The sequence below is a fragment of the Gekko japonicus genome, unplaced genomic scaffold (genome assembly GCF_001447785.1).
Source record: "Gekko japonicus isolate JY-2015 unplaced genomic scaffold, Gekko_japonicus_V1.1 scaffold71, whole genome shotgun sequence".
NCBI lineage: Eukaryota > Metazoa > Chordata > Lepidosauria > Squamata > Gekkonidae > Gekko > Gekko japonicus.
In genome coordinates this window covers 798,079-817,034 of record NW_015164667.1, presented here as the reverse complement: position 1 = coordinate 817,034, position 18,956 = coordinate 798,079, and the positions used below count along the sequence as shown (strand labels likewise).

Sequence of the window (18,956 nt, the reverse complement as noted above, 5' to 3'; positions counted from 1 at the left end):
GGGGGAACCTTCTCTGTGTGAGTGTAAGTAAGTCCTCGCTCTTCATTGGTCACAAAAGAAGAACCCTGCGAAAACATCACAGCTCGGGTCAAATTTTCATCAATGGCAGGGTCAGACTTAGGCATTATCGAGTCATGAACCAGTTTAAACAATTGAGCTGGATGAGATTCTGCTTGTTTCCTGCAGAAAAGAGTCTTCTTTGCTGCCATCACTGCCACCTCATAGGCCTGCAAATGGACATCATTATATACTCTCTCTCTCCAATCCATCCCAAGCCTTCTGCCAAGATTGCTCTAGTTGCCTTCCGCTAAGGCGTAATCTTTGTGGGGGCGGTGGGGCGTCCAGGGCTACGGACACAATCTGGCAACGTTTTCAGGGAGGCATCATCATCAGCAGTAAAAGCAGACATATATTTCTGGACCCAGCCCCCCCCCCCCCCCCCCGGGAAATTGGAAAGGCTACCCCCTGAGCCTTCCCGGGAAACCCAAGGGGGTGGGGGGGGGGGCTCACAGATCATGGAAGAGGATGCCAAGGAGCAACTCTGTTTATGGCTCCAGTCAGACCATCATTCCATGCAGCTACAATGGCCTCCACAGAGTCACTGGGGAGGCTCTCAAAATCCCCCACAGCCTCTTGGAAGCCAACAGGATCCATTGTTCTTCAAGGTCAGACCATCCAAATCAGTCTATTGCCCCTGCAGGGAGGAGGCAGCAAGCTCAACTCTGCCTTCAGAAGATAGTGATCTGACCACAAGGGTTGCACTTCCAGCCCCCTAATGAGATCACTGGCAAGCCACTCAATGCAGAAAGTTCAGTATATGCCCTTTTTCACAGGTTGAGCCCATTACAATCTGAGACAGACCCATGGATGTCATGGCAGCCATGCAGTCCTGAGCCCAACCTAACAAGGCAGCCTTAGCATGTATGTTGAAATCTCCAAGGACAATCATCCTCAGGATTCTCAGCATCAAGTCTGACACCACCTTGGTCAGCTCAGCCAGAGACCCGGCTGTTAAGTTACGAAGACAGGACCCCAGCAGGATCCACAGTCTGTCCCTGGTGCCAAACAGAGGGGTACATATAATCAAAGCCAGCCTCTGTCTGCACCAAGTACCTAGTGATACAAAAATATTCATGGGAAATAAGTTCTACCCCTCCCCCACCCCCATCCTCTTGTTCAAGGTTGGTTCAAGGACTTTATACCCAGCCAGTGTGAGCTGTGTCAAAGTAACCACATCAGAGTCATTCAGCCAGGTTTCAGCAGTGAGCCAGATAGACCTGTTCCTCAATCAACAGGTAAGTATTGTTAAAATATTACTTTTCACAGATCTGGCTTTGCACAACACCAAGATTGAAGCTCAGTCACCTGACAGGGCCTCAGCACCCACATTTATAAGGATGGCATGGATAGACTTGCATTATATCTCCCTGCATGTCTTCCAGAATCAACACTGCTCCCGTCGCCATATCTTCCCACCCCTTGCACCATTTCAGTCCAAGATGGAACAAAACACAGTCTGGAAGACAGCCAAATGCAAGTTCCTTACCTCTGACATCCAGAACCAACACTTGCAATTGGGTTCTGCCAACTACTGAAGCACCTTCTGGAAGGACACCCTTTTAATGTTCCTCTCCAGCACCACCAGAGGGAGCCACCCTCAACAGGAGGTCTCCATGATGAAGGCCAGCTGAGCTGGAAGGCTCTGATAGCTAGCGGAGCTGTGTCAGCATGCAGGCTCCTCCAGGTGCAGTCAATGTCACAAATTTGGCACCTCAGGATCCTTCCATCACTCACAGTCTCTTCAGCTTGGCCTCTCCTGACTGATTAAGTGTAGCTGGTAGCAACAGGAGGGTAGGAGGACTAGATGGACATTGTCTTCTTTCTTCCCAACCTGCCAGCAGCAGACACTCAGCTGACATTAAACATTTATTTAAAATTGTGTATATTTTCTGCTGCCCCCCAAAAGATGCTAAAGAAGTATATACCAGAGCTCTTTTTAAAAATCACCATAACTACATGTAGCTGCTCCTGGGTAACTCCTGGGTAGCAAATTACTAGGTGATTGCTGCTAGGCCTGGCCCTAATGCAGGGGTGTCAAACTCATTAGTGATATCTTAATATGGAATCTAGAAAAATATTAGAAGGATGTTGTTCAAAGGAGAACTCAAAGTCCTTTGTCCTTCTCTACCTCCTGCTTCGACATCTGTCCCCACTGCCATTCCCCTCTCACCCTCAGCCATCCTTTGCCCTCAACCACCACTCAGAAAGAAGAGCGGAAAAATTGATTGGGAAGAAGAGACCTTCTTTCCCTCCCCCATGCATCCCCACTCCAATTTAAGTAATCCATGCACAGAAGCAAGCTTACATGTGTGTATGTCTTATTGAACCAAGAACCACAAGAACAAATGGAAGTCTAGCCAATGCACTTTTGAATGCAGGTGCTATCTATTCCACACAGTTGCAACTATAGTTTTTCAGTGTGCAGCTGCTACATGGGCGTTGCTGCACATCCAAACGCACATCCCATTGAAAGCTGCACAGGCGTCTACATTTGGATGTGCTTCTTTTCCAGCAAGAGATACATGCACAAAAGTCTACTTCTTTGCACAGATTTTTGGGACTTGGATTAGGGCTCCTATCTTGAGGGAACTTCCTGCCAACCTAGCAGTTCAAAAGCAAGAAATTGCAAGTAGATAAATAGGTACCACTTCAGTGGGAAGGTAACAGCGTTCTGTGCGCCTTGGTGTTTAGTCATGTTGGCCACATGACCATGGAAACGTCTTCGGACAGCGCTGGCTCTTCGGCTTTGAAACGGAGATGAGCACCGCAACCCTAGAGTCGGATTTAACTGGCTTTCAAGCAAGGGAACCTTTACCTTTACGGAACTGCAGCTCCTCTGCTCAAACTGGGAAGCACCCTGCTCAGATAGAGTTCTTGCCAGGCCTGGCTTCACAGAACTGGCATCATTCATATCCACTGTAGTACTAAGGTCAAGATGTGGAGTGGTGGAGCTGACATCAAAGACAGCCACAGCGGCTGGTGCCACACTTCTGCTTTAATTGGAAAGTGCCCAGTCCAAGCAGAGGCGGGGGGAGTCTTAGCCAATGGGCAATGGGCAACAGGGGCAACCTACCACGGACTCACCACACCCCTGGAAAAAAGAAGAGCAGGCTCCTGCCACTTCCCATGCCCGCCCTATCTGATGGCTGGGCTGCAGGTTTGCAGTGGCAGCTGTGGTGGCTCCTGCCCACCCTGAAGGGGTAAGGGCCACCCATTGCTTGGCCCTGGTAGAGGGGCCAGTTGTAGGATGGCAGTGATTCTGGGACCTCCTTCAGGGTTTTTGCCCAAGGCTCCAGTATTACTAAGGCTGCCCCTGCTCAGAGTTGGCTCTGCTGTGCCAAATCTGGGCAATGTACTCTCTACTGTCTCTCTACTGGAGCCAGGCATTTCCTGTGTCAGGCACAGAGGCTCCCAGCAGTGCGAATCTTCTCCCATTGGCTCACTTGAACTTTAAGTGGGAAGCCGGTTTCCACCTACCAGAAGCTGATTGGATAAGGTCTCCTCCATCAACCCTGAGCAGGCAGGGTAAAAATGATGTTTCCTCTCAACCGGTTGTCAGAAGAACCTGTCCTATTCATGGCATGCAGAACAAGCTGCAAACATGCCTAGAGTTTCAAATGTACAAGTCTCTCTCTGTGTGTAAAATGTCATCCAGTTGCAACCAACTTATGTTGACCCTCAAGGCAAGAGACTAATAGAGTTGGTTTGCCATTGCCTGCCTCTGCATAGCAATCATGGAGTTTCTTGTTAAGTCTCCCATCTAAACACTAACCAGGCCCCACTTTGCTTGCTTCTGAGATCTGGCATACTGATAACATACCATCATTCTTTGGTTTTGACTTCTCAAGCTGTTTGTCTGGAACCTCTTCCCCCTTCTCTCTATATACTAGCTTGCTTAATTGTAAATAAGGCTCTGACTAATGAACCTGCATGTCAGAACACTTCCCTTGCTCTGGCTCATTCTCATGTTACTGGGTTTCAGGGTGTGGAAGACCCTCGGTGCAGACTGGGAGGATTCGTTGTCTAACTCCACAGTATCTCCTTGAATATAGTCTACTATGCCTATGTATTGTGAGCTCTCAGGGGTTTGATAACTCCCTTCCGTTTGCAATTCCTGGCAGACAAGAAAAAAACAGGAGGTTTATAAAGTGCCTGATGAGTCGTCATCCATGACTTGGCAGATCACAAGCAGTATAGCATTTGAATACCTCAGAGACCTGTGCGAGTGATGAATCATTTCTCTGAAAGATAAAACATTCTGAAATCAGCTCTGGGAGTAAGGCTGCCAAACTGGCAATATGAGAAAGAAAAGCTACACAGCTTTCTTATTGCTGCCCTCCTAGCAAAGCACCTCTTTTGTAAGTTATTTTTATTCCTTGACAGGGGGATTGGGTATACGAGGAAAGGAGAGGACAGCCATAGAAAAAGCATGTGAGACATTCATGCACAAAATATTCACGATACAATTTAGAACAATTTTGGGCTGGTGCTGAAGGGTGCTGCTCAAAATGTACAACCAAATTGTGATTCAAGAAGAACATTTGCTTATTAAGCTTATATAAATTAGGTGGTTAACACAGAACAGAATATGGAGTCACCATCAAATAGAGACATTATGTATATAGACCAGGGGTCCCCAAACTTTTTAAGCCTGTGGGCACCACTGGAATTCTGACACTGGATGGTGGGCACAACCACAAAATGGCTGCCACAAGAGGTGGAGCCAGCCACAAAACATAACTTTTCAACATTTCAGAGAGAAGCTCTGTTTAATGTCATGGGCATGGATGAGGATGAGCTGACAGCGCCCGCAGAAACCACAGCTGGCTGCTCTGAAGCAGCAGAGGAGGATAGCTGGCAAGTTCCTGTAACAGCAGTCTTCACACCTGGCCCAGATAAGAAGAACTGCAAGCTGAAAGTCCTCCTGACTCACCCCCACGTGTGACTCATTTAAGGGAGCGACTGCGACAAAACTTAGCAAGCAGACGATGAGAGGCCAGGCTACAAGGGAGACGCTCAGCCAGCCCAGAGTTCTAACAGGAGCCTGGCTGATTGTGCAGCTGGCTAATTGGTAGCAGCATTTAACTCCACACTCTGGGCCGTACCCTTCGTGGAAGCAACAAGTCAGCTTCGTGCTGTTAGCATCCACTCCGGCTCGGGTCTTGCACCTAGACCTTCGGACCCCCTGGCTTTGGACTTGGCTCTGTGTTCCTGCCTCCTGATCCCGGCTTGGCTTTTTGGACTTTGCACTGTCTTCTTGGCTCCTGACCTTGGCTTGTTCTGGACTCCCTTTGAAGAAGAGAATGTCCCAGCCCGTGACATTTAACAGGATGCCTTTTAAAATGAACATATTCTTTAAAAATATTTTCTGACATACATACAGCTTATCTTCAGTAATACAGTGAAGATCTTTGTGCTGGACTGGCAGCTAGTGCAAAAGCAACATTTAAAAAATCTGCACAGCCAATCAGAAGCCGGACGGGGCAAAAGCCCCACCCGCTTTCTGAAAATACTTGGTGGGCATCAGGAAAGGTACCTGTGGGCATCATGGCACCCACAGGCACTTGCTGGGGAACTCCGATATAGACTGAAGAAGCTTTAGGTAAAGAGCCATCAGTTTTGATTTTGTATGAAACTGAATAATACAAGGAAATAGTAGTAAGCAATATGTAACTTTATTAAAGCAAATACTCTTAATTTTGTAGTAATATAAATTTTTGACCAACATTCCAAAAATTCTTCTGGTTAAGAAATATAAAGTTTTCCTTTGCAAAAATAAAGTGCTTGCATAGATTTGAGAGGGCACGCTTTCTAGATGTTAGAAATGTGCCTACGATACACAGCTGACCTTCGGTCTTCACTGATATTAGGAATGCTTTGGTTATCTTCTATATAACAGACATCAGTAGTAATAGAGAACAGAAGCAGCGAGATCAGAAACATTTAACTATTCCATCTATGCAGAATCTGAAATAAAGCAAAGGAGCATGAGACGAGGCAACTGTAAGCCCCCTTTTGAAAAAGTAGCAACAATAAGAACTCTAGATTTATAGAATGTATATAACAAAGCTATCTCCTCTGCAGATCCCACCATTGGTTCAAGTACAGAAATTCTCAAAGACATTCGCCCCCTCAACCCAGTTTCGGAAGCAGTTGAGCCCTCTCTCCCGAATATGTTTTCTGCCTTTATCTGTAATGACTTCTCCAGTTTGTTTAACAATCACAAGTTTGGGAATGGCCGTGATGTTGTATTTCTTCTTCAACTCACTACAAAGAAGAAAAGAGGGAAAGTTAAACTGATAGGTGCATAAACAATGGGGAAAAAAATCTTATTTTTAAAATTTTTTTGTTACATTTAAATCGCTGTGTGCGGTTTCTGTACAGATAATTTTTAAAAACTTTTCTTAGATTATAAGCAAACATGTTAAACCCTGCTTAATACATGACCCTCCATCAAACACATGGGATTAAAAGCTGTTGATCTAAATCAAAGGTGAACCTGGGGGGAAGGGACCATGTCCTGCTAGAATTCTTTTTGCTGTGGGGGACCAAGGAAGTTCGTAACCACACATGTATGTTAGATTTCAGTAAAGCAGACTTTAATAAACTCAGAGGTATGATGAGAATCATTCCATGGGCAAGACTGCTGGAAGGGCAAGGAGCAAGTGATGGGTGGGCTCTCCTAAAACAAGAGCTCTTGCAAGCTCAAGCCATCACTATTCCAACAAGAAGGAAACACGGTAGGGGATCCAAGAAGCCAATGTGGATGAACAGAGAACTGCGTGATGTGCTAAGGGGAAAAAAGGAAATGTTCAAGAAATGGAGGCAAGGACATACCTCTAATAAAGAGTATCTGTGGGTTGCTAGGCACTGTAGATCAGCCATCAGAGAGGCCAAAGGTCACAGTGAGCTAAAGGTGACCAGGGAGGCTTGCTGCAACAAGAAAATCTTCTTCTGATATGTGAGGAACAAATGCAAGGTAAAAGAGGCAATGGGCCCACTGTTGGGTGAAAATGGAGAAACTCTGACAGAGGACAGAGAGAAAGCAGAAAGGCGCAATGCTTATTTTGCATCAGTTTTTTCCCTGAAGAAGAGAACAGGCTCATCTAGAGATGGCAGTAGGCAAGGCATGGTGTCCAGGCTGCTGGTTGACATGGACAGAGAGGTAGTTGAGAAGCACCTGGGGGCAGTGAATGAGTATAAATCTCCCAGGTCAGATGGTATGCACCCAAGAGTGCTCAAAGAACGTTCTAGAGAGCTTGCAGAGCCTTTGTCCATCATCTTCCACACCTGTTCGAGGACGGGAGATGTGCCACACGACTGGAGGAGAGCAGATGTTATCGCAATTTTCAAAAAAGGGAATAAGTATAACCCAGGAAACTACAGGCCAGTCAGTCTGACCTCTGTCCCAGGGAAGATACTGGAGCAGATTTTAAAGAGATTGAACTGCAAGCATCTAAAGGTGAATTTTGTGATATGGGGGAGTCAGCACATATTTGTCCCCAACAGGTCCTGCCAGACCAACCTCATTTCCTTCTTTGATCGAGAGACGAGCTTACTTGATCAAGGGAATGCTGTTGATGTTGTTTACCTGGATTTCAGTAAAGCTTTTGACAGGGTTCCCCATGATGTTCTAATGGGTAAACTAAAGGACTGTTGACTGGACTCTAGGATAGTTAGGTGGTTAGGGATCTGGTTGGAGAACTGCACTCAGAGAGTAGTTGTCAATGACATTTAATCTGAATGGAGGGAGGTGTCCAATGGGGTGCCACAGGGCTCGGTTCAGAGCCCAGTACTTTTCAATATTTTTATCAATTATCCGGCTGAGGGTGTGTAGGGGCTACTCATGAAATTTGCAGATGACATCAAATTGGGAGGAGCAGCGAACACACTGGAAGATATAGAATTCAATGAGATCTGAACACACTGGAAAAGTGGGTGGATGTGAACAAGACACAATTTAACAAGTGTAAGTGCTGAGTTCTACATCTGGGTAACAAAAATGAGGAACAAGCACACTGGATGGGGGATACACTTCTGAGGAGCAGTGTGTGTGAACAAGATCTTGGGGCATAGGTGGACTGTAAGTTAAATATGAGCAGCCAGTGTGATGCATTGCTACTGAATGACCAAATGTTTTTCACTGTTGCAGCTTGCCAACCGTCCACCAGTTTTGTTGTCATTTTCACATACACCTCACTTCAAACTATTTTACTTTAATTGAAAATAATTAACGTCAGGACTGATTTCTGGCTGAATCCATATGCCTAGCACAGAAATTCCCAGATGAACACAACTGTACCCAATTCTGTCCCAGTTAAAACATTTATCAGACTGGTGTCCTTCTTTGTGTGGTAGAAGGGCAAACCCACCAGCATGCCCTTCCTTCTGCACCTAAATTCATGTACAATGTCTGGTCACATGGAAGTCCTATTTGATGTGGACCAGAGATCTGTTTACAGGTTTCCATGTATTTATTATTTCTATTTATTTGCATTTTTACCCCGTCCTCCCCAGCTACTGGCCTCACACAGGACAATGTCCATGTGATATGAAGGAGAGATGTTCATTCAAGTCTTCTACCATGGAAAATGCAGTGCTGTCAAGTGTATCATCTGGGCTCTGTAGATGAACATCAAGCTGACAGGTTGTAGATGTTAATAAAGAAATAGACGGGGTGAGAGAGCTACGCTCAGAAGTGGTACACCTAAGCAGAGCCTATATGGGTAATTAGTGCCCTAGGTCAAACCCAGCTTGAAACAGGGTCTAAATGAAGGATTGTGATTTATGCTGGCAAACTGCTATACACGCACACATATAACCCCATTGATTTCAATTTCTGACTATGCAGGTAACAACATGGGAATGGGATATAATTTGCTACTCACTGTTCCTAATCAATTTCTCTTACTTTGCTTGCTTCATCTCCTCTTGTTTGTCCCTTTCCCCTCCTGCTGAGATCAAAAGTGGATTTGGAAAGTACCAACCAGAAAATGAAGCTGATTGAAAAGCAGGTTACTGGGCATTATATAACCTGGTTGTTGCTAGCCCCACCCATATGGAGTAGGAAAGGTGCAAGCTTACCATGGGAAGATTTTAAGAAAGGAACTGAGGGGTTTGATTTGATTTATTTAATTTGTATCCTGCCCTCCCGGCCGAGGCCGGCTCAGGGCAGCTTATAGAACATGGTAAAAATTCCAATACATATAAAAACACAGCAACAGTTAATATAAATACAATATTAAAACCAAACAGATAATAAAGTGCTAGCATAGTTCTTCACTTTTAACGTCAGCTCCATTGGTCTGCTTCAGTTGTTTTACCTCAGTTGCTTTGGGGGGTTTGGCTTGGGCAATAATGAAAGGGACCAGCGTATCAAGGCTCTTCCACCACAGGGTGTTAATTGTTGGTGATGGTAGTGGTGATTATAGTGGTAGTGGTTGCGGCCCCAAAGGTCTGGTGGAAGAGCTCTTACAGGCCATGCAGAACTGTAGAAGGTCCCACAGGGCCCTGATCTCCTCCAGGAGCTCATTCCAGCAGAGTGGGTCCGCCACTGAGAAAGCCCTGGCCCCAGTTGTCATCAGCCTGGCCTCCTTAATGATCGGGAGGACCAGCCGATTCTGGGTCCCTGATTGCAGCACTTTCTGGGGTACGTATAGGGAAAGGCGGTCCCTCAGGTATGTAGTTTGAACAACTTGGTATAAAATGGAATCATGTTTCCTGAATACAGAGGTCATCTGTGGTACAAAAAAATGCCAGGCGAGCATCTCTAGTGAAGGTATGATACTAGCAGGGTGCTAGAAAACAAACAAACAGGCATGAAGCAGGTACATGTGGGAGCAGGTGAGCCTTTAGGTACCCTAATTGCCAGTCAAAGGTTTTACAGACCAGGTTCCGGTTTTGGCGTTCGCCATGGCGGTCGCTTCTCCTGATCCTCCGGGAGAAAACTGCCAGAGCCTGTGGTGTGGAGGGGGTGCGATTGTCCGTGCCACCCCCGGAGCCTCTGAAGGAAGCTCCCAGCCATGGGGCGCTAGGAGGCTCTTCCTCCAGTGAGTCTGCCGGTGAAGGGGGGCCTCCCCATGCCCCGAAGGTCCCGCCGCGGAGCGTCCCAAATGGGAATTAGAAGCGCACACCGGAGCAAGCGTTTGGTGGCCAAGGGAATGGAAAAGGAAAACGGATTTATCGTTGGAATGTGAGTTGGAGTTTAAGAAAGAACCACCGAAAATTTAAGCAGAAACCTACCCTTAGAAAGTGAGGGGGGAGGGGAATCTACCCTGATAAGAAAAACTAAGCGAACTTTGCGTGCATACGAAAAGGGGGGTGGACTACTGAAGCAAGATAGACTGAAATAAAAAGCATTTAAGAACTTACCAAGCTGTTTAAGGAGTATCAGAGACTGTGATAACTTTTCTAAAAAGTAAACAACCTCAAACATGGTGCCCACGAGGAAGGATGAGAAAGACAAACAAGTAAAACCAAAGCTTCTTGCCAGAACTGCTGGTCCAGTGAGTCCTGCCCCTAGACAGGACACAACTATGGAGCTACAAAAGATGCTGACAGAAGCATTGTGACCCCTGCTGGCACAAGTGACGGCACTGCATAGCAAATTTGACACACAGCCATTGCAACTGACTGAAATAGCCAAAAAAACAGATAAAACTGAACAAATAGTAAAAGAAGTGGATAGCAACACTAAAAAGCTTTAAAAACAACTGCAGGTGATGGAAAAAAAGAGACTGATGGAGGAGTCTCAACTGTTACAGCTACAAATGGAGAGAGCAAGCTATGTCTTAAGATTTCAAGGTGTTCCTGAAGAAAAATCTGAGAATCTGAAACAGACTATGTGTGAAGTATTGGGACTTATGGCAGATTTTAAAACAGACATACTACAAAGTGAAATAGATATGATCTATAGATCCTATCCAAAATTTATAAGAAAAAATAACCTGCCTGGGGAAGTGATTATAGATTTTCAAGAAGACAAGTGAGAGATAAATACTTAAAGTGACAAATGGATCTACCTTGAAGATCAAAGACAAAGAAATAAAAGGGTTAAAGACATCCCGTTTGAAATAAGAAGGAAGAGGAGGAAATATAGAGACTTGGTGACATTTTTACAAAAGAAAAACAAACCCTACAGATGGTTAGTTCCCGAAGGTACAATCTTCAGATTCATGGATAAGAAAAAATTGACTCTGTTGAAAAGGCATGTGAATTTTTGCGTCTACATAGTCATCCTTTAGGAGAGGCAGAAGCGGAGAAAGAGGACAGCATTAAAGATAGCGAAGAAGAAGGAGCAGTGGCATCTTCAGATGAGGACTCAGACTCTAAATTAGGGACAGTTGCCCCGAAGACAAGCTACCATTTGAGAAAGCAAAAGCATAAAAAATGAGATGTTATTACACTCTGAAAGCTCATATAATGTATTATTATAAATAAGTCTTATATTGCTTTTTTAGAAGTTAGAAGTAGAGGTGTTTAAAGTTATATTATCAGCATAAATTGATTGTTAGATGACCACATTCAATGAACTTGAATGGAATTATGAGCTAAAAGCTAAATTTGTTAAGCAGTATGTATGACCACCATCTCTTGGGTTTTTAGTGGGTTTTCTTTACTTTCTCCCATAGTATGTAGTTCCCTAATTTCGTTGTAGCTTTTAATAGTTTGTAGTTTATAGAAAATCCAAATTAAAAAAAAATCCCCTACGGGGGGGGGACAAAAAAAGAAGAAGGTTTTATAGACCAGAACCTGAAGGTGTGGGTGTTTTAAAAACTTAGAGAGTGCCAGTGAGCAGCGCCTTATGTTCCTTTTTTGAAAATCTACTGTGGTTGTACTTGTAATGTTATGATGTTTTCCATTTTCCACGACATTCCATTTTTATCCCACTGTTCCTTCTAGGAGCTCAGGTTGATGTACTTGCACTTTCCCCTTCTCTCTTGTGAGAGAGAATGTCTGGCCCAGCAAGTTTTGGGGCAAGCAGGGACCAAAACCTGGGTCTCCCTGGTCCTAGGCCAACACTGACCACTACAACACAGGCTCTCAATGAGGAGCAATGAAAACTGTACTCCTTATTGCAAAGCCTATTTGCACTGTGGCAGCTGCCAGCACTGTCCCTATTGACCTTCCCTGTCTCTTCCCACATTCTAAAGCCTCCCCCAATTCTCCTGCATCTCTGTCTTTGCCATGCTGCCTCTTGTTAGCACTTCCAGAGTGAGCACACTGGCTTCACCTGTTACTCATCACCCGGGTTCCATCATGCACAAAACAGCCAAGATTCAAGAGCTTTCTCCACACTGCTTTGAGCACATTTAGTACAGCTGTGAAGGAGCCCACAGAGATTCCAATGTGCTGGCAGTAGACAGTGCCACAGCATCAGGGTCTTCTCCACTGCAAGAAGGCCAGGCTGACTGGCAAAGAGGCCAGCATGTGATGAAAACATGGAGGGTGTGTGTAGGGAACATGGGTCCAAGTCAACCAGGGGAGAGGGAGTGCTGTGCTTAGACGAGGCCCTACTTACTCACGGGGTGTATGTGTGTATGGGGACAAGAAACAGGTGAAATGAACTCAGGGACATGGTTTAAAGATGACTATGAATGAAGGAGAAATTATGCTCACACAGGAAACAGGGATTAAGGTCAAAAGATTTGACTGTGGAAGTATAGCTGACCTCAGCAATGAAAAAAAACGATATGATAAAATAGTGGCAGAAGAGGTGGAATAACAAGGAGGGGGATTGCCACGGAGGGAAACAGGAAGGCAGCTGTGACCAGAGTGCTCCCCTGGGTGTCCTATCTTTCCTACCAATTACTTTTGTCACTGACAAATTGGCTACCATTCCTGTTAGTCGAGTGCTGCTACCATCTTCCTACCCAATTCCTCGCTATTTTGCTTAATCCCTGTATCTTCCTTGGTCATTCTACCAGGTCTGCTCGCCACACCTGGTGCCCTCATCATTCCAGACCCCCTTAATCCCAGATGCAGACCTACCTGTATTTTTGTGCCCGTTTAATGGGGACTGCAACTAACATCAAGATTGCTTACTGAGAGGTGTCACTGAGGCATCTGTTCCTCCAGAGGGCATTTCATATCAATTTCATCCTGAGACCAAATGCTTACAAAACACTAAAATAGCACTGACACCAGCATTAGTGTTGCCCCCCCCCCCACTGGCAGAGGGAAACAGGAGGGGGAGGTCAGTGCCTACACAGGAGTCTCCTGGGAACCTCAGGTAAACTGCTTTAATGGAACAAAGGCAGACTATTAGTGGAACAAAGAAGACTGAAGCCACAAGACAACTGCAAAGTAAAAGTTCCTGGAGTCCAATACATTAAACTTGCACTTTATTAGGCTAAATGCACTCACCAGTTTCTATTCAAGATTGTATAACTTCCTATCTTTTTTGCTTACATAGTGCACAAGTTAAAACAGGTGCTCTAACTAGCAATTTCCTGGTTCTTTTTAGCAGAATAAGTGTATTTATATTTTCTTTTCTTAAATCTGAGGTTGCTGCTTTTTTAAATATGAGCATCTGGATGTTCATACTACTAATGCAAGTCTTACAGTTACATTAAAGGACATAAAGAGTGCAACAAGCAGTAAAACCAACAGACTCCCTGTCTTGGTACCTATTCAGGACACAAATGTTACGAAATGGAGCAAGCATGGCAGAGTGTTGAGAGTGTCAGACGCAGGTCTGAATCTCCCACTCTGCCATGGAAGCTCGCTTGGGTGATCATGGGCCAGCCCACACTCTCTCAGCCTACCCCACTGCACAGCATTGTTGTGAGGATAAAATGGAGGAGTGGAGAACAGTGTAAGCCACTTTGGGGAGGGGTATAGATGATATAAATAAACATTTATCATGTGAAAGATTTTACTGCAGCCAAAGAGAATGAGTGAATCACCCAGGGTTTTGTCATTACAGAACAATGTTCTGCCAGTCAGTCGCCAGAGGTTGCTGTGACTTCCATGTGTGTGCGTGCACACACGCACACATGCATGCAGAGATGAAAAATACAGGAAAAAACTACCAAAAACCAACCAACGTTCTGCAGCCAATGGAGAGAACAGGATGCTTTTATTTCCGTTGCTCACTTCTCTCAAGATGATCAATGAGACCAGCAAAGCATGTTGGCCTTTGAGTTTATCTGCAATAACCTCAAGATGGTCTCTGGCACGGTATACACAACTAGGGACAATTATCTCCAGTCAAAATTTATGCAAGGTCAAGATCAGGCATCAAGAATGCAAGTCTGCTGCTCTCGCCACCAGCAAAGTGACTTCTCTAGGCACAGTCATGAGTGCAGTTCGGTCTTCAGGCAAACTTGAAAGAATGCAACTGCCTACCTGATGCAGAACTGAGGAGATGCTGAAGTGCCAGCCCCTTTCCTGCACTTCTGTTGCTATTTAAAACAGATGTGTGACTGGAGCAATATATTTTGGACACCTAAGGCTGAATCCAAAGGTTATCCTGCTGTGAGCCACATCTGCCTGTGTGTGTGTGGGGGGGGGTAATTTTTGCCAGTTCCCATCCTCCTCTGTGACATTTTTAAAAGACCTCTTTAAAATCATGCTAGTCAGAGACAGCAGATCCTCACAGCAATAGGGGCAAAATGGGGGCTTAGAGTGGGAGGGAAATCTCAGGATTTTGCTCTATAGTTTAGCATTCCTGTGACTTCAAAAAGAGTGCCCAGCACTGCCCTTGTCCCATCCATTCTTACAGCATTCACTCCAGCAGTAGACTTTTACATTTGTGTGGGGGCATGAAGGGAAGGAAGCAAACTTTTGGCACATGTTTATGCATCCGTCTTCTACACTAGCCTTCTTCTACACTGGATAATGTTTTATGTTTTAAAAGAAACAACAAACAGGTGATTCCTTCTGCAGACACTTATTTCCCTTTGCAAGCAATTTACTCTTATTTAAATTTTTCTAGGCTGCCTTTCCCCACTAATGCCTTTCCATGCTAACAAGGCCACCTCACTCTGAATTTGTGAGGCTGGGTTATTGCATCACTACACTGGATTATTAGGCTAAAAATAGGCTAAACTCTGAATAACTGGGATGCAAGTTCCATTAAAATAGACAGGATGCTTCTTAGTGGCAGCATGGCAGTACAGAGGATAGTGCGGGACTTGAACCAGACACAGGACTCTCTGCTTAAGGTGATAGCCATATGAGCAGTACTAGATAGACACAGGACTCGATTCTTTTCCTTACTAAGACATGAATGCACAGAGCCTGGAACCTGTGCCTTTCTCAGCTAATCTGCTTCACAGGGCTGCTGGGAAGACAGTGAAGCAACTCTCACAGGTGCTGCTTGGAGGAAGGATGGGACACAGGGGTGGTAGATAAGCAATCAGACATTCCAGGATGAAAGGTTAGTGTAAAATAGATGCTGGAAGATTTTGAAGACTGAGTTTACAAATACCAATTCATCATTTGATGGTCAAGGGACTCTTCATGTATCACATATCCATCACACATGTGGGGAACTAATTTTTTCCTCTCTGACCAAGGGTCTGCTTAGACAGCACAGTGAATGGCAGCTCTTGGGGTCCTGCCATTGTGAGGGAGGGGGCGCCTTCCCAGCCCCTCCCCCACTGAAATCCTTTTGACTGGCCTTGCCAGGAGTTCAGCTGAACCTGGGCCCTTCCACTGGCAAAGCACATTCTCGGCCACTGAGCTATCGCCTATCTGCCCCTTTCCAGATTTTGTTTGTCACTCCACAAGGATTTCACCTGAAATACCCTTCTTCTCCCACAAAGTCTTCCGGTGGTAAAATCATCCCATGATGGAAGTATCAGTGTAGGTCCATATATATGTGAACCGACCCCACAGGCGAGCCAGCTTGCGTCCCCCCTGCATCGAATACACCCCTTTTGGGATGTGCTACAGCCCTGGCATTTCTTCCTCCGGAGAAACTGCGATCTAGCCGCAAACGGAGGGCGTCCCCCCCCTTCCCGACACTGCGCAGGCCTGGCCCCCACCGGCACGTGGCGAAGCGGCGCCCGCGGGCATACTCACTGCTTAAAAGGATCGTGGAAAGGCAGCGCCAGCCAGTCCCCGTGCGTCTCTTGCATGTAATCCACCATCTCTTCGGAGCTGCGGTCGGAGGAGATGAAGACGATCTCGAACGGGGCCGGCGAGGGCGCTTCCTCCACCAGCTCGCTGTAGAAGTCGCACAGGGTGGGGGTGAATTCGCGACACAGGGAGCACCACGCCGCCGAGAAGTACAAGCCCACGATCTTGTTCTGCAGGGCTTCCTCGGGGTCCACCAGGTGCCCGTCCTTGTTCATGAGGAGCCTCCCGCTGAACACATCCACCATCCTTGCGGGGGGAGGGGGAGGACACACCGCTTCAGGAGGCGAGCGGGGGGGGGTTGCGGGGGTGTTTACACACCCGATGGTCTGAATCCGGAAGAACGGAGCTACCTAGACGAGGGAATGTTGTTCACGTCGAGACTGACCCAGCCTCTCCGGCGCAAGTGTTTCTCCTGGAGGAGAGAGAGCGTCTGAGGTGGCCCGGCCCAGACCTCTCTTTAATCTCCCGGGCTGCTCAGTGAGTGAGCTTTATTTTCTCCACTCTCCCGCTTCAGCGCCTTGGGATGCTGGAGGGAGAGAAAAAGAGATCAGCAACAAGTGCTCCAAGCGGATACCAGCCCCAAAAACTTGGCGCGCCTCTGAGTGAAGGCAGCAGGCATGCGCGTGCGTGCCGGTGTGGGGAGGGGGGTTATTCAACCCGCTGAGCGGGAGGCAAGTGCCTCGGGGCTGGTGGGGCCTTTGTTTGCGACGGCTATAAATGGAAGGCGCGCCTCTAAAAATAGAGCCCGAAAGCCAGACCGGAGAAGCGCTGGCCAAGGCTCCGCCTCTAGATCAATATCCCTGGCGAGGCTTCCACAGCCGGGCGGACACATCTTCTCTCCCCCCCCCCGCCCCCCCGGCTTCCTAGCTGGCCCGACTCAAGGCAGAGTTTTGTATGAACTCTTTTAAACCCTATTGTTCTCGGTAAGAGACTGAGAGTCTCAAAGCACGTTTACATTGAGTTTTTTGAAATGCTTAACTTTGGGATTGTAACTACAGAGACTGAATGTGCAATTATGAATTGCGATGAGTGCTTTATAACAAGCTACAGGATTCGGTGAGAGCCTAGCCTATTTATTTCCGAGGGGAACGAGAGCCAAAACCGACATGATGAACACATTAAACTGCTTTGTTGTTGTTCAGTCGCACAGTCGAGTCCGACTCTTCGCGACCCCATGGACCAGACCCCGCCAGGCCTTCCTGTCTTCCGCCGTCCTCTGAAGTTTGCTCAATTTCATGTTCGTTGCATCTATGACACTGTCTTTGGTCTTCTTCTTTTACCTTCAGTCTTTCCCAGCATCAGGGTCTTCTCCAGTGAGTGCTCCCTTCTCATTTGGTGGCCAAAGTATTTGAGCTTCAGTTTCATTATCTGGCTTTCCAGGGAACAGTCAGGGTTGATTTCTTTGAGGATTGACTGATTTGATTTTCTTGCAGTCCAAGGGACTCTCAAGAGTCTTCTCCAGCACCATAGTTCAAAAGAATCTATTCTTCGGCGCTCGGCCTTCCTTATAGTCCATATAGTCCAACTCTTGCAGCCATACATGACTACTGGGAATACCATTGCTTTGACCATGTGGACTTTTGTTGGCAGGGTGATGTCTCTACTTTTTATCATGCTGTTTAGGTTCGCCATCGCTTTCCTCCCAAGGAGTAGGCGTCTTTTAATTTCATGGCTGCTGTCACAGTCTGCGGTGATCTGGGATCCCAGGAACCTGAAGTCTGTCACTACTTCCACGACTTCCCCTTCTATTTGCCAAGGAGTGATGGGGCCGGATGCCATGATCTTAGTTTTTTTGATGTTGAGCTTCAAGCCCACTTTTGTGCTCTCCTCTTTTACTCTGAGCAAGAGGCTCTTTAGGTCCTCTTCACTTTCTGCCATTAGAGTGGTATTGTCTGCATACTTTATACTGAATCAAACCCTCGGTCCATCAAAGTCAGTATTGTCTACTCAGACTGGCAGCAGCTTTCCAAGGTTTCAGGCAGGGGTCTTTCACATACTGCCGGATCTTTTTACTGAAGATACTGGGGATTGGACCTGGGACCTTCTGCATGCCAAACAGATGTTCTGCCACCAAGCCACAGTGATATTGCCAGGAGTACCTTTTACCACCTTTGACTAGTCAGCCTGTAGTAGCCTTTCCTGGGCAGAAAAGATCTGGCCACTGTGGTGCTTGCCAGTTACATCTGGATTAGATTACTTCAATGTGCTCTACATGGGACTGCTGTGGAAGTGTTTGGAAACTTCAATTGGTGTCGCATGCTGTGGCCTGGATATTGACTGGAGTAGGTTGTATGGACCATATCACTCCAGTCTTGGCCTATTTACACTGGCTCCCACTTTGTTTTCAGGCACCTTTCAAGGTGCTGATGCTGACCTTCAAAATCCTATATGGTTTGAAACTAGTATACCGGAAAAACCACCTATTTATTTATTTATTCTTGAGATTTATATCCCGCCCCATCCAGTAATTCAGCTCGGGGCGGCTTACAAAGGTTAAAATATAAATACAACAGCAGCATAATAAACAATATATCTGATATAAAATTTGGTGCTAAAATTATTTACATAAAATCCAAGATGGACGACGTCCCACCTACTATCCAATCATTATAGTCCTATTCCAGGTTAGGTGCCCCTGCCTTCTGAGATTAGGCAAGTGGCAACCCAGAAGAGATCCTTCATGTTTGTGGCACCTAAACTCTGCAACTGTCTCCCCAAGGAGACTTATCTTCTCTGTTGCCATTTCCCACCAACAGGTGAAGACTTTCTTGTTACATTTGGTGTGTGCCCTTGGTGAATCCCCCTCTTCC

At 46.2% G+C, this 18,956-nt stretch overlaps 1 protein-coding gene across 1 annotated transcript; it reads right to left on the bottom strand.

Moving 5' to 3' along the window:
• Nucleotides 1–5,993: 5,993 nt before the first annotated feature.
• On the bottom strand, nt 5,994–16,704 carry NXNL2 (nucleoredoxin-like 2). Its single transcript, XM_015409106.1, has 2 exons — nt 16,090–16,704; nt 5,994–6,327 (listed from the first exon to the last, which is right to left on the bottom strand). The coding sequence occupies exons 1-2, from the start codon at nt 16,389–16,391 to the stop codon at nt 6,159–6,161; spliced, it is 471 nt and encodes a 156-aa protein (XP_015264592.1). The 5' UTR covers nt 16,392–16,704; the 3' UTR covers nt 5,994–6,158.
• Between the last annotated feature and the right edge of the window lie 2,252 nt (nt 16,705–18,956).